The sequence below is a fragment of the Schistocerca piceifrons genome, chromosome 1, assembly GCF_021461385.2.
Source record: "Schistocerca piceifrons isolate TAMUIC-IGC-003096 chromosome 1, iqSchPice1.1, whole genome shotgun sequence".
Lineage (NCBI taxonomy): Eukaryota > Metazoa > Arthropoda > Insecta > Orthoptera > Acrididae > Schistocerca > Schistocerca piceifrons.
Window position 1 is genome coordinate 551,569,860 of NC_060138.1, and position 14,590 is coordinate 551,584,449.

The 14,590-nt window shown below is 40.2% G+C and overlaps 1 protein-coding gene across 3 annotated transcripts in view; it reads right to left on the reverse strand.

The window, feature by feature from the left end:
- The window catches only part of LOC124800817 (serine/threonine-protein kinase 10), a 154,649-nt gene that overhangs the window by 47,478 nt on the left and 92,581 nt on the right, over positions 1–14,590 (reverse strand). For all 3 annotated transcript variants that reach the window (XM_047263026.1, XM_047263025.1, XM_047263027.1), the window contains 6 exons: positions 14,222–14,409; positions 12,017–12,536; positions 5,884–6,399; positions 4,367–4,551; positions 4,042–4,187; positions 539–677 (listed from right to left, as the gene is read on the reverse strand). In XM_047263026.1, coding sequence (XP_047118982.1) covers positions 539–677; positions 4,042–4,187; positions 4,367–4,551; positions 5,884–6,399; positions 12,017–12,536; positions 14,222–14,409 — 1,694 coding nt within the window. The remainder of the gene's footprint in view (positions 1–538; positions 678–4,041; positions 4,188–4,366; positions 4,552–5,883; positions 6,400–12,016; positions 12,537–14,221; positions 14,410–14,590) is intronic.

Consider the following 14,590-nt stretch of genomic DNA (forward strand, 5'->3'; position numbering starts at 1 on the left):
GTTCTTTTTACAACACTAGTGAATTTTTATGTTCAGGTAATTTTTAATTCACGATATGTCCACTTTTCACCAAAATATAGTTAAGTACAATTTAAGATTATTGGAGAGTGTCTTATCTAACGCTGGTACTAAATTTTAAAGGTGCTGCCACGCCATATTACTAATATGTTTCAGTGTTTTCTCCCTCAGAAAGATAAAACTTCATTATACCTAAAAGCATGAACTGGCCAACAATGTCACACACAGTTATTCTGGCTTCTCTGCTGCCTTTCTAACCTGAGAGTATCTACGAAGAGTTACTCAACTCCCAGTGCAGCCCTCACAATCATTTTATCACATTAAAGGTATGGGCTATTTATGGTTGACATTGAGGTAATCAGACACTGAACTATCATTTAGTTACACAAGGATGAGAAAAGCTGTCTACTGTGGCTCTCTTTTATGAATCACCTCATGTAATTTCCTGGCAGCACACAAATCTAATATTGGGTAGACTGAAAAGATCCCTGATAGAATTTAGATTCTTAAAATTACTAACCCTCATATAATCTGGCTTCCGCCTCAGTACTACTTCCTCCAAGTCATCCAAGTTTGTGGAATCACGGTTTGGCTGGTTTTCCTTGTTACTACCATGGCTGTCCTGGCTTGCAGTAGTTGTTACACTGTCAGCATCCGACCTGGAACAAAAATCTTACTGAAAATGATGGCTTTGTCCACCTCCCTCTTCTTTATTTTTAAAAGAAAGAATTATATTATGTACACAGCAGACAAAAAAAAAATTAAGCATCCAGAAGACATGGTCGCATGTCAATGTAACTTCAGTGGACGTGTAAATGATTTAGTCGCAATTTTTTGTGACAAAAATAATGCCCACCATGGTGCATTAGTGTCGTTAGTGTTTAGTGTTGTTACCAGGCCTGGTAAGTTACATAAGGGGTGTGAACAGCTTCAGATGTTAAGTGACCATTGTGGAGGACACAGAGGCTGAACACTTGTGTGAGACACCATTAACAGCGCCTGACAGAATTTGGAACGGGCCCCGTTATGGTCTTCATTTGGTTGGCTGGTCGAATTCTACAACATACAGATTTGTGGGGCATTCGGAAGTGACAGAGATCTAATGTTCGACTGTACAGGAACGTGAAGGCAGGTATACTCGCCATCAATGTTCTGGTCGGCCACGTCTAACCATCACAAGGGAGGATCATCATATTGCATACCATGCACATTATAACCCCTTCACATCTTCATCTGCACCTGCCATCGAGAACAAGTAATGGAATCTCTGAACACTGCGCATCATCCTGCACCATTGGTTGGACACCAGCAGCCAGACTAGAGAATTACCATCCCAATACAAACAGCTGCGTTTGGAATTGTACCATGATCAGGAAGCATGAACTGCTGGTGAATGGCATCATGCTGTGTACAGCGATGAATTGTGGTTCTGCTCTGCTCTGGATGACCACTGTCAGTGATTACTGCAGAGACCTGGGGAGAGGTCCCATTCTTATAATGTTTTGGAGAAGGCCAGCAGTGTTACTCCTTTGCGCAGGGAGCCATTGGATGTGATTTCAGGTTACAGCTGATAGTGATCGAGGGGTCTCTGGTGGCACAATAGCATGTCACTATCATCCAGTGTCTTCATGTGTTACCTCTCATGCAACAGTATCATGATGCCGTTTTTCAACAGGACAGGGTTTTTACCACACAAGGCACATGTCTCTGTGTACTGTTTGCATAATGTTGAAGTACTCTTGTGACCAGCAAGATTCCGAGCACTGTCCCTGATAGATCACGGATATGACCAGCTTGGACATAAATGCCATCACAGTGAAAGTATCTGAGATACCACAGACCAGTTACAACAGTTGTGGGCCAGAGTGCCTAAGGAGAGGATACAGTGGTTTTGCGACACCCTTCCAACTGAATTAGTGCATGCAACCAGACCAGACGGAGTGCAACGTGACACCTCCCCTTGTAGGTGCTTCAGACTTTTTGTCAGGCTGTGTGTGTGTGTGTGTGTGTGTGTGTGTGTGTGTGTGTGTGTGTGTGTGTGTGTGTGTGTCATCAATATGCATGTAAACAAGACTGATAATATTACTGAGTTTTCACACTATGTCCTGCTTCACAGTTGACTACAGAATTCAAGCACACCGACAAAGACATGCAAGGCTACACTGTCACAGCCAGCTTTATGGTAGTGACACAACAGCACATACTGTGCGAAGGGTCATAATGGGCAGGGCATGTAAACAATGAGGTGAAAAGTGAAGGGAGGGGGAAGGGGAGGAGGAGAAGGGGGGTTGGAGGCAATGGTGGCTGATGACTGGGAGGGAGACGCAGCAACTGCTCAGTATAGGAACATGGCACTAGGGGAGCAATAGGAGGGCACGAGAGCAGCCCAAAGTAATTTGAACAGAATGGATACAGGAGGTGGGTGTGGGACAGGAGACAGTGGAATTGAAGCTAGGACGACTGTGAGTTTGAAGGCTGAGTTGTAGGGACAATACCCATATCCAAAGTTCAGAGAAGATAGTATTGGTGGGGGGATCTAGGTGAGTCAGGCTGCGATGCAGGCTTTTACGTCGAACATGTTGTGTTCAGTGCATGTTCTGCCAGTTTGTGCTCAACACTGCTCTTACCCACCACAGTCGCAGTAGTCATTCATAAAGGTGGACAAATTGTTGGTGATTGTACTCACACAGAAGGCTGAGCCAAAGTTACAGCAGAGTTGGTTTATGATATGGCTGTTACAGCAGAGTTGGTTTATGATATGGCTGGTTTCACAGGTGGTCCTGCCTTGGATAGCAAAGAATATGCTTGTGATGGGACTGGGGTATGATGTGCTGGATGTGTGCACAGAACAATCTTGCATTTCACCTTCCACATTCATTTGCTATCCTACTCCCAAACCCTTGCCACATGACTAACACATTATGGAAGAAAGCATTCTGTGGAGAAATCACTTAGCCCTAGTCAAAGGGACTGTTTCCACTTCACATTCTCCTGCAGAGTGAAAGATTAATTCCAGAAACAGTTCCTATGCTTTGAGGAGCCCAAAATTTAGGCAAGACAACATCTGTGAAGTTTTGGAAGTAGGAGAGAGATTCTAGCAAAAGTGAAGTTGTGAGGGGAGGTTGTGGTTCATGCTAGTTCCGCTCATTCACTAAGAGCACTGCCCATGAAAGGCAGTGTTCTGTGGTTGAGTCCTGGTACAGCAGATATTTCAGTTCTTCAGGAAGTTTAAACACAGTGCACAATCCACTGCAGAGTTAAAAATTCATTTTGCAAATTGTCATATTTGGTGACTCTCTATTTCTGCTATCCACTAGCTCTCTGTCACTGAAGATCTGTTTCTTGTGTTGTTTCTTAGTAGTGGTGTTCATGTTTCACACCATTTGTACGACAATATGTGATATTTTTCGATCTCTACAGTTTCCCTTCCAGTTGAATGTGTTGTCTCCAGAACATATACTATCTTTACCATGTTTGAAACTGTGTTCCACAAGAGTTAACTGTTCATAAATAATAGTCTTTGGGTGATTTCTGCAACTTGTTCACACACCTTTTATTATTATTGTTATATGCGCTGTACTACTAAAAGCAGCTCTTTACATTTTAGGAGTTGGTAATGTGTCACGTGCTTCCTTGGCAGTCCTTAACATTCATACTTTCTCTTCATTTATCTTTTACTATTGACTTTGCAACATAATTTTTGAGGGTGATCCTCATACAGTCTGTCATATGATTTAAAAAGAATGAAGGACATTTTTCTATGATTTCTCATTGCTGGATGCAGAAGCATTAGAATTTCTGTAGTACAGTGCTCTTGTGAATCCCACATTCGTGTAGCTCGGATGATCATTCATCACTTTGCTGTAGGAACTCCTATTCTGAAGATCTGTGTTTATTAAATCATTGAGAGATAAATTATCTGTTATAACAGAGTAATAATGCCACCCACTATACAATGCAGGCAATTGTTACAAACCTCGCATATTCAAATTTATTGATAAATTCATTGATGTGTGAACTTACCTGTCAATAAGCTTTCCTGTGCTGGAAAGTGGTGTTACTGGCTCACTGCTTTGGGTTGAGCTAGTATCAGAATGTGATCTAGAAACTGAATGGAAGCTGTCGTCTACATCATTAAGTGAAGCAGGGACTTTCTTTTCCTTTATTACCTAAGGAAAAGAACATTTTGCTACAGTTTTAACTGCAAACCTAAGGACAAACACACTACAAAAATAGTGAAAAGACAATAATGTGCCAGCGAGTAACAAAGTAGGCAACTTAAACCATATTCTTAATATTCCTAATTTCACAATACAGTTCAGTTAGATAACAAGAATGAAAATTATACCTTTTGTATGTTGGTTGAATTATTAACAACAATGAGGACTTCTTCACTGGTGCTTCTTTCTTTCAGAACTTCTCCATTAACTTTTGCACTCCTTGAGGCACTGTCTCCAATTTTGTCAACATCTGTTGACTCTACAGTAGTACCTTTGACTAGAATTGATGTGTGGCCTATATCTTTATCTTGACCTGTGAGAATTACAAAGCCATCAACATAGCTTGTGAAATTTGAGGTATGCTTTCAAAGTATATCTTGTTCAATGCTAGTATAATGAAGTGTCTCAATTCAGGCCACATCCAAAATTCAGCTTAATAAATGGTATAGATTATTCATCAGCCCTTTACAAAATTCTATACAACACCTGACAAAAAAAACCAGCACATCTATCTAAAAAAATTACAGTATGAAAAATGCTCAAGTCAAGTAGCTCACCACAACTGAGATGTAGCATCGTGTATTGCACGTGTAATTTACTTAATTTTTCCTTGTTTTTTAATAGAAAAAGGTCTTACATTGTATCAATGTTTAAGCATTTGTTCATATGTTAATTACAACACTATCCAATAAGCATGACCAAAAACTGTTTTGCCTCTCGTAACTACCACCATTCCCACTACACTCACTATCAGAAGTATCATCACACTGTCAGTACCACTTATAACAAAGCCAGTCCACAGTTCATATATTTATTGCCGCAGTGTTTCTTATTTTAAAAGAAGCATGGAAAACAGAAATTTGCTGCTACTGTTCTGAGAATCACCCTGACATTTGATCAGATATGTAAACATATAATGTACAGAACAAGACTATTAATTCATTGGCTGATGTGAGATATCCTACTCAGTCCCACGGTCAAAAGCCATTGTTAATATCTTCCACAGCACATGAAAAGGAATTGGGAAAATTCATAACATATTGCAAAGATTTTCTTCAACTGTCTTGAGAGTTTGCCTTAAGTGCTTAACTTCCAAAGAATTCCAGCCTTATCTAAAGTATCAATGTGGCCTGAAGAAGACCAATCTTATTTTAACATTTGTCATCAGACAGCAGTAGAAGAACTTATTAGCGCCATTAAAGCACCTTATATGGTTCTTCTCCATTGCAGGGGTGATATAGTATAACGATTTGGGACTATTCTTACTTGTCGTTGTTTGGAGGCAGATTTATTAGTATATAGTTGTTTGTTTCAACATTAACGGTATACTGGATTTTTTGAGCACTTCTATATTTTAATACCTTACTCCAACAGTAAATTAACATAAAATAACAAATCATATATAAAAATTAGATACAAGAAATGCAGAGGTTTTATTAAGAGTCAATGCAAAAATTATTCTAATGTCACAATATTAATCAAAGTTGAGAGGAAACAAACTTTTAAGTGGTGTGATTTTCATGAACAAGAACAACCTCAAAAGTTACAGACAGTTCAAACTAAGATCAGAATGATCTTTAAAAAAACATGCTGCCTCTTACACATAAAACTCTAAATGATGAAATGACTGCCTTTCTGTACTCACCTGAAATGTTTCTATTCTCCATTTGCAATGTAGAATCATGAACTTGTTCATCATCCCCCACTGTTACTACTGAAACATGGCTTGTATCACCTAAATTATCTCCTTCATCTACACCACCGACATGACTTGTTGGGCTCACTATTAGCACTTCACTTTCATCAAGACGTACTGGTTTCTCTGTGACAATACTAATGGGCAAATTCTCTGAGCCTGTCTCTAAAGAATCTAACGAATGGTAAAGATCTTCATCTGTTGAGGATTCATTTATGAGAGTCTTGTTTGTTTCATTAGACACTATTACAACCTCCCCATCATCTGTTGTCCTGCCTGCATATGGTATGTAAGGGCCTTCCAAAGGAGGTAACAACACAGGGGGATGGGTGGTAACAACAGTGACTTGTGTAACATTTCCTGAGGCCGTACTCATATCTTCACGCATGTCTGTTGTTATAGTCACTGTTGATTTGTTTAGCTTAACTTCTGGTTGGCTGGATGGCTCAACAACAGTGCTGGGCCCTGAAAAAAAAAAGTACCTAAATATACAAGGTAAGTAATAAAATAATGTTGTGCTATTCAAAAGAAGAGAGACGAAGTAAAATATCCAAAGAACTATTATCGACTACAAATTATCAAATCAGCTGATGGTACAACAGTATATTCATTTCTCACAACAGACTGTTCTTATGTCAGGATATGACCAAACACTGTCATATTTAATGTAATTAACAATCACAATAGGACTGGAGAGCTCATAGCAACAGATTAAGTAGTGAGATTACAGAATGACGTAAAATGACAGGTTGCTATTTTATCACATTTTCAGAGAAATTCTGCACGGAGGATGATGGCGGAGTGGTCTGCCTCTAGGTTACTGATAGCTTGGAACAAGTCTGAGTAAAGTGAATTTTCTTAACTGTACCCCTTTCCCTAAACCTCTCCAGTCCTTTTCCTTCCCCTTCAACTCTTCTGCCGAAGGAGCCACTAGTTCTGGAAGCTTGTAAACATAAAATCCTTGTGTGTGTGTGTGTGTGTGTGTGTGTGTGTGTTTTCCCCTGCTGCTGATTGGTGAGTAGATTTTTTATCTATCCATTTACATTATGTTAATACTACTAGCAACACAAAATCCTTGTATCTAACTGCTTACAAATTACCTGACAATGGCAACCCCAGTACCTAAACTATCATTATAAAAATACTCTGAAAATTTTGTGGTACACTGATCAACTTCTTACTATTACTTTTAACCTTACAGTAAGAAACATATGTAAGTGTTTGACAATCATTAGAATGTTGGAACTAACAACAAATTGTGGGGACCATCACTTTTCTGTGCTCAGCACTGTGACATACAATGCTTGCACCAGCTTGAAAATGACGCTCATCAGTTATCACATATGTTGGTATGGGACTAATCCTGTAGCTATCTGTGCTCTTAATCTGTTGCTGCTGCAATCCAGAGGTGGTTTTAAATGAAGCAGTAATATGGAAAAAGTACACTACTAGCCATTACAATTGCTACACCAAGAACATGATGTGCTACAGATGCGAAATTTAACCGATAGGAAGAAGATGCTGTGATGTGCAAATGATTAGTTTTTCAGAGCGTTCACACAAGGTTGGCGGCGACACTTACAACGTGCTGACATGAGGAAAGTTTCCAACCAATTTCTCATACACAAACAGCAGTTGACCGGCGTTGCCTGTTGAAACGTTGATGTGATGCTTCGTGTAAGGAGGAGAAATGCGTACCATGACGTTTCCCACTTTGATAAAGGTCGGCTTGTAGCCTATCGCGATTGCGGTTTATCGTATCACGACATTGCTGCTCCCGTTGGTCGAGAGCCAATGACAGTTAGCAGGATATGGAATTGGTGAGTTCAGGAGGATGATATGGATTGCCGTGCTGGATCCCAATTGCCACGTATAACTAGCAGTCAGATGACAGGCATCTTATCCGCATGGCTGTAACGGATCGTGCAGCCATGTCTCAATCCCTGAGTCAACAGATGGGGACGTTTGCAAGACAACAAGGATCTTCACGAACAGTTTGACGATGTTTGCAGCAGCACGGACTATCAGCTCGGAGGCCGTGGCCACGGTTACCCTTGACGCTGCATCACAGACAGGAGCGCCTGCGATGGTATGGGTGCACGAATGGCAAAATGTCATTTTTTCGGATGAATCCAGTTTCTGTTTGCAGCATCATGACGGTCGCATCCTTGTTCGGCAACATCGCGGTGAACGCACATTGGAAGCGTGTATTCGTCATCGCCATACTGGCGTATCACGCGGTGTGATGGTATGAAGTGCCATTGGTTACATGTCTCTGTCACCTCTTGTTCGCATTGACGGCACTTTGAACAGTGGACGTTACATTTCAAATGCGTTACTACCCATGGCTCTACCGTTCATTCGATCCCTGCGAAACCCTACATTTCAGCAGGATAATGCACGACTGCATGTTGCAGGTCCTGTACGGGCCTTTCTGGATACAGAAAATGTTTGACTGCTGCCCTCGCCAGTACATTCTCCATACCTCTCACCAACTGAAAACATCTGGTCAATGGTGGCCGAGCAACTGGCTCGTCACAATACGCCAGTCACTACTCTTGATGAACTGTGGTGTGTTGAAGCTGCATGGGCAGCTGTACCTATACACGCCATCCAAGCTCTCTTCGACTCAAAGCCCAGGCGTATCAAGGCCGTTAATACGGCCAGAGGCGGTTGTTCTGGGTACTTATTTCTCAGGATCTATGCACCAAAATTGCGTGAAAATGTAATCACATGTCAGTTCTAGTATAATATATTTGTCCAATGAATATCCGTTTATCATCTGCATTTCTCCTTGGTGTAGCAATTTTAATGGCCAGTAGTGTACAATTCCATAAATAGCAGGAAAGACAAAACTTCTTGTTATAGTCCTACAAAACTTTCCCTGAGAACTATATAGAATAAATGTTTTAATAACCCAGTGTGTATGGAAATATAATCAACATTTAGTGATAAATGAACTTTACTTCCTTACGGATGTCAGTGGAGACAAAAATCTCAACTGGCACGCTTTTGAAGAATATTTTATATCTTGTGAGAATCCACTTCACAACTTACCTGACTCATCCACGAACATAATAGGAAGAAACTTCAATATGTTTTGCCACACACCTTATGATTTGCTAATGGTAAATTTATTGCAAAGGGAAAATGAACAGAGGCATCCATACTTTGATAGTCAATAATAACAGAACAAAGTGACATACCATTACAATTCTTGCTCTGGGGAAGGTTATTTTGCGTGTTCAAAATGACCCCCCCCCCCACCCCAATTAGAACTCAAACAACGACGATGCCGTTGAACTGTTGACCGACCTATAGCTGCCTACTGTTGCCGGAGGGATAGCCGCACAGGACACCTCAAAATTGCAACAATATGTGTCATTTTGTTCCAAAGATATTAACTATCAACAAGTGCCTACATTTTTCTGGACCCTTCTGTATGTATGTGCAGAATTTTTTTAAACACTATGAACACTATTAAGTTATTGTCAAAACTCAGTCTGCTAACAAAACTTAAATAATTATGACTTATACGCATTTCAAGTCAAGCCAAGCCAACAAAGAATTTACCATAAAGAGCATGTACTTGTTTTGGGCTCCTAATAGAGTCCTTAAGGAAGTCTCTCATCAAATGCATGATTTGAATATGAGTAAACAGAGTTTACATTAAGGAGAACTCAAATAAAACTCCAATATACTATTACAATATACTCACATAATTTTCTACACTATTACAATATACTCACATAACTCTCTCTTATTTCTAGTTAAAGCTTCAATGAAATTAATTTAAAAAATCCAAAATATACTGGACAGGGCTAATTACTGAAGTGCTACAATGTGTGTCCCATGCTCAAGTGAAAAATTGCTTTATACTGCATATTTCAATGTTCTATACAAATATGAAGACCATACTGAAAGTAAATTGTACACTGTGAAACACAGTTAACCACAAACCCAATTTTAAGCAATGCTCCAAATTTTTACCAGTAAAAAAAACACCACCACAAACTCCTGAGAGTTTCAAACACATAAATCAGGCCTGTAACCTCTGGCAAGACAGCTAGTTCTTTCTTGTGGTGAAGCACATATAGAAAAATCCTCTAATGAATTTTTTTGCACTCTTCAAATCTCGTACTCAATCCTGAAGCACCATGTGACTACTCTACACCAGCCTTTAACTCAGCTTACAAACCTATTACACAGCACAAAGTGCAAATATTTGTTTCCATTCTACTTGTAACTGTTTCATGAACTACCATTTGCAAAAATGGCAATGTAAAGAAAAGAGAAAGATTCTTTACATCTTTCAGTTAGCAATCATGCTGTATCAAATACAAACAGGCAGCTAAGGTGTTGAGCACGTGCAACTCAAGATATAGAGCAGGTTGCCCACTCCCATAGCTCTTGTAGTATCTTACCTAAGGATGTTCACATACAGGATACAGAGAAGAGGATTTATGCAACCTTTCGTAAGCTGACACAATGAATCTTCAGCAATTAATAATATTCAAGTAACCACAAATCTCATTCTATGCTAGTTTTAGTGATATTACTTGTCCAAAAATTGTCATATTAACAAAAGCATACATGATGTATAATTAATATTTTGAAAAGATGATTTGTCTTATTCAGCAGATGGTAGGCTAAAGGTAAATGGCAGCAAATAAATGAAATATACGAAGGCTGTTTGTAAATTAAGGTCTCCAGTGCTTTTTCACATAGTAAACATCATTACAGATTCAGAAAGCTTGGACTTTTAGCTATTTTTCAACATACTCCCCATCATGATAAATGCATTTTTTGAGATGCTCTGTAAGCTTTTTCACACCCATGTTGTGCCACTCTCCCGCTGACTCGTGCAGCTCTTTGTTGCTCGAGTATTTCATCCCCCCCCCCCCCAAGTGTTGTTTCAAGTTGGGAAAAAAAATATTAGTCACTGTGAGCCAATTTGGGCTGTACGTAGGTTTGTCAATGATTTCCCACATGAATTTGGCAATTAGATCTGTTGTCGTGCTGGTGATGTGAGGGTGGCTATTGTCATGGGGCAAACAAACTGCCTTTGTCAACCAACCCCTCCTTTTGTTCTATATAGCCTGGTGTAGCTTTGTTAGTAGTGTCTTGCAGCCCATTGCTGCGCTGACTGTAGCACTTCCCTATCCCAGAATACCGAAGCCATCACCTTCCCCACTGATGGCGTTTGCTTGAACTTCTTGACATTTCGAGAACTGGAATGCTGTCATTTTTTGATTGTTCCTTAGTCTCTGGTGTAAAGTATTGGACCCAAGTCGCGTCCCTGGTTACAACTGAATCCAGAAATTTCTCACTCTCTTCCCGATAATGGCACAGAAACTTTCAAGCACTTTTGATGCGCTTCTTTTTGTGTTCATCAGTGAGCATCTGTGGCACCCGCCTGGTGAACACCTTGCAATACTTCAAAAGTCCATCAAAATCTTGTCCACAATAGTCTCAGAGATGTCACCAATCAGTTCAGCAATCTCTTGCATAGTCACACACCAATCTGCAAGCAAAACTACTTTGACTTGTGTCACTGTCTCATCAGAAACTGATGGACGCCTGTGACTGGCCTTGTCGCACATTTGTTCGGCTGTCTGCGAACTGCCTACACCATTTATGCACATTTTTATATCCATGGACTTTTCTTGATACACATTGGTCAACTGGCGATGATGGCTTTCAATAGGGACAGACCCCTTAATCCACAGAAATCTAATCACAGAATGCAATTAACATTTGGCGAGTGTGTCAATTTTCCCTTCCATCGTTAATGGCTACTATGCCAAGAATGACTTCACAGAGAGATGGGGACTGGCAAGAATAGTGGTGTGGGAAGCAAGGAAAATGGCGCTGTTGTCAGATTTACGCTAGCTCACTCTGTCCCGGTGGGAGCTTGTTGGAGACCTTACTTTATCGACAACCCTCGTAAGTAAGTAGTTTGTACCAAAAGCTCTCATGGGGAAAGAAAGTGGGAGCTTGCATTCTTTGGCATGGCTGTTTTAATTTGCAACAAACCAGCATCTTTTACTGGCTGACTGAATTATTACAAATTCAGACTCACCTGAAAGTATAACAATATCTCCTAAAGAACTTCGTGAGGATCTACGTTTTTCTTTTTCCAAGTTGTCATCCTGCACAGCCCTCACTTGGGCTATGTTTTCTTCAACTTTGTCTTTGACACTGACATCACTAGAATGATCTATTGTTTCTTCCCTAGTGGAATCCCTGTTAACAGTAGGACGGACTGGGGTTGGGGCCAAATCACTTTTGTCATTTGGCACTGGAATATCTGACTGAGGCAGTAACTCCTTGTGTAGCTGTTCTGGGACTTCTGGCTCAGATGGGGAGAGAACTTCAGAAGAAACTTTAGCACTAGGTGTTACTGGCAGAACGTCGTCAGCATCCTCTGATTCATCCTGTGTCACACCACTGATGAGAGACATTGGAGGCATTGGTGGAGGAGGTGGAGGCTCATTTTTTGTTTTGGCTTGCTGAGCTGTTGTAACAGGTGGTCTTGGGGCAGGACCTTTATCATGCGATGCCCTCCGTTCGCTGCCTTCACTACTTTGTCTCTTGGGCACCTAAAACACACCATTTACACATCACTGGTAGATTATATGGCTAAACTAGCTTAACATAAATAAAGTTTATGATATAAATACAGATATGAAAAGTCCTTGGTGCAACATAAATGATAGGAGTAAAGGTAACAACTCACTATTCAGCTGACACACTGATAGGAATAGAAGCAAAAGAGACAACACACACACACACACACACACACACACACACACACACACACACAGAGAGAGAGAGAGAGAGAGAGAGAGAGAGAGAGAGAGAGAGAGAGAGAGAGCAGTGCAACAACCCTCAGATGTGATGTTGCTGTCTCTACGGGAACAGCTCGGCATAGTGCCATCATGCCTCTCTGCTATTGTATTCAGTAAACCCATACAAGATGTGCGTATCAAATAACTCTTGACCAGTAAACCAATCCATGCTACTGTACTAACCTTGAGACAGAACCAAGCAGTACCAAGTTTACCAAGTTTGAGGGTGGGGAGGAAAATAGGCATTATTGTTCCCTTTAGCAAGCACCATGAATGAATGGAACAAGTTTGTTTCCAAACAAGACACAAAATGTACACTGTCAACATTTGCACTGTTGTGCAATATTTTTGGTGCAATACAGATACAAAGATAAATGGGTGTGACAAATCAAAGGAAATGCAATTACTCTATAATAGGCCACCAGAGACCATGGCAAGAACCTCGTATATCAATGTATTCAGAAAATTCCCCTTGAACAACCTTTGAAATTTTGTTGGTGGTGTTCAGATTCAACCTAAAAAGTAAGACTGCAATACTTTTCTTGTGACAGGGCTGCTGCCACTAACTGAATGGCCTCTAATGGGATAGGACGTATCAATTCCAGGACTAGAACAATATTCATATTTTAACCTTAATGTTGATTACGGTCCTGCAGTCATTTGATGATGTCAATGAGTAGCCAATAATAAAAAGCTTCTCACCTCATACTGAATTTCTGTGTGTTAAGAGTAACTATAGGTTAGTGCTTTCCTGTGTGTGTATGAAACAGGAAGGTGGCATAGACTTTCACTACGTTTTACTGACAAAGCTATCGTCTTTCAATTTTAAACTGCCTTTGGAGAGAGATTATTCTCATGGGCAAACAAACACTTTATTCTGCTTGGAGGACACTGTAGTCAAATAGAAATGGGGTCAGAGCCTATTGCAGCACTCCAAAATCAAACATGGCCATGAAATATCAAAGTGGCTCCCCACTCCCCAGTGACTGGACCAACTGTTGCCATTTTCTTGATGTTACGTTGATAACCACCAGTATGGGGATTAGCTCCACTTTTGATATCTTCGGGTGTGGTAACACGTTCTTCATAAACCGCCTCCAACACAAAAAAAAGCACAAACAAGAAGGCGTCCACACAGCTCATTACATGGAATTAGAAAATAGTAGAATATCTTAGGTCACTGCTACTAGTTCAAATCATAATATTCAATAGACTGCTGCAAAGCAGCATTACAATGAGTGCAAGAGCATGAATGCAACATACAGGCTTCCTGATACACTGTCCATCAATGAGCAATCATCGTGGAAAGCTTTTCAGTGTGAGTGCCTGTAGGATGACAAATGTGTTTGTTTTTGACAATTGGGTAACAATCTGACCTGTTTCAATATCTTCCAAAAACCAATTTGAATATATCTTGTATATCACGTGATGCTTACAGGCTTTTTATCAGGGATGTCTCTTTCCTCTTCCTTTTTAAACTTCTTTCGTTCATTTTCATCATTTTCCTTCTCAAATTCTCTCTTTGGCCCTTCTGTCTCTTTGTTCTCAGATATCACAGCTGTGTCTTTGTCTTCAGGAATTGTTACAGTCTCTCTGTCCTCAGGAGTCACAACGTCAGGCAGCACTGTAACAAGAACACACTTCATCAGATTTTTCCGTTTCTCACAACCACCATCCCATTTTCACACTTATGTTAAGTTTCAATCAAATAACAGCTGGGCTCTAACAGTGCTGGTATATTCTCAAAACAAAAATGTGTGAACAGCAAGTAAAAACAGAGGAAGTAATTATGAATGTTTAGTTCA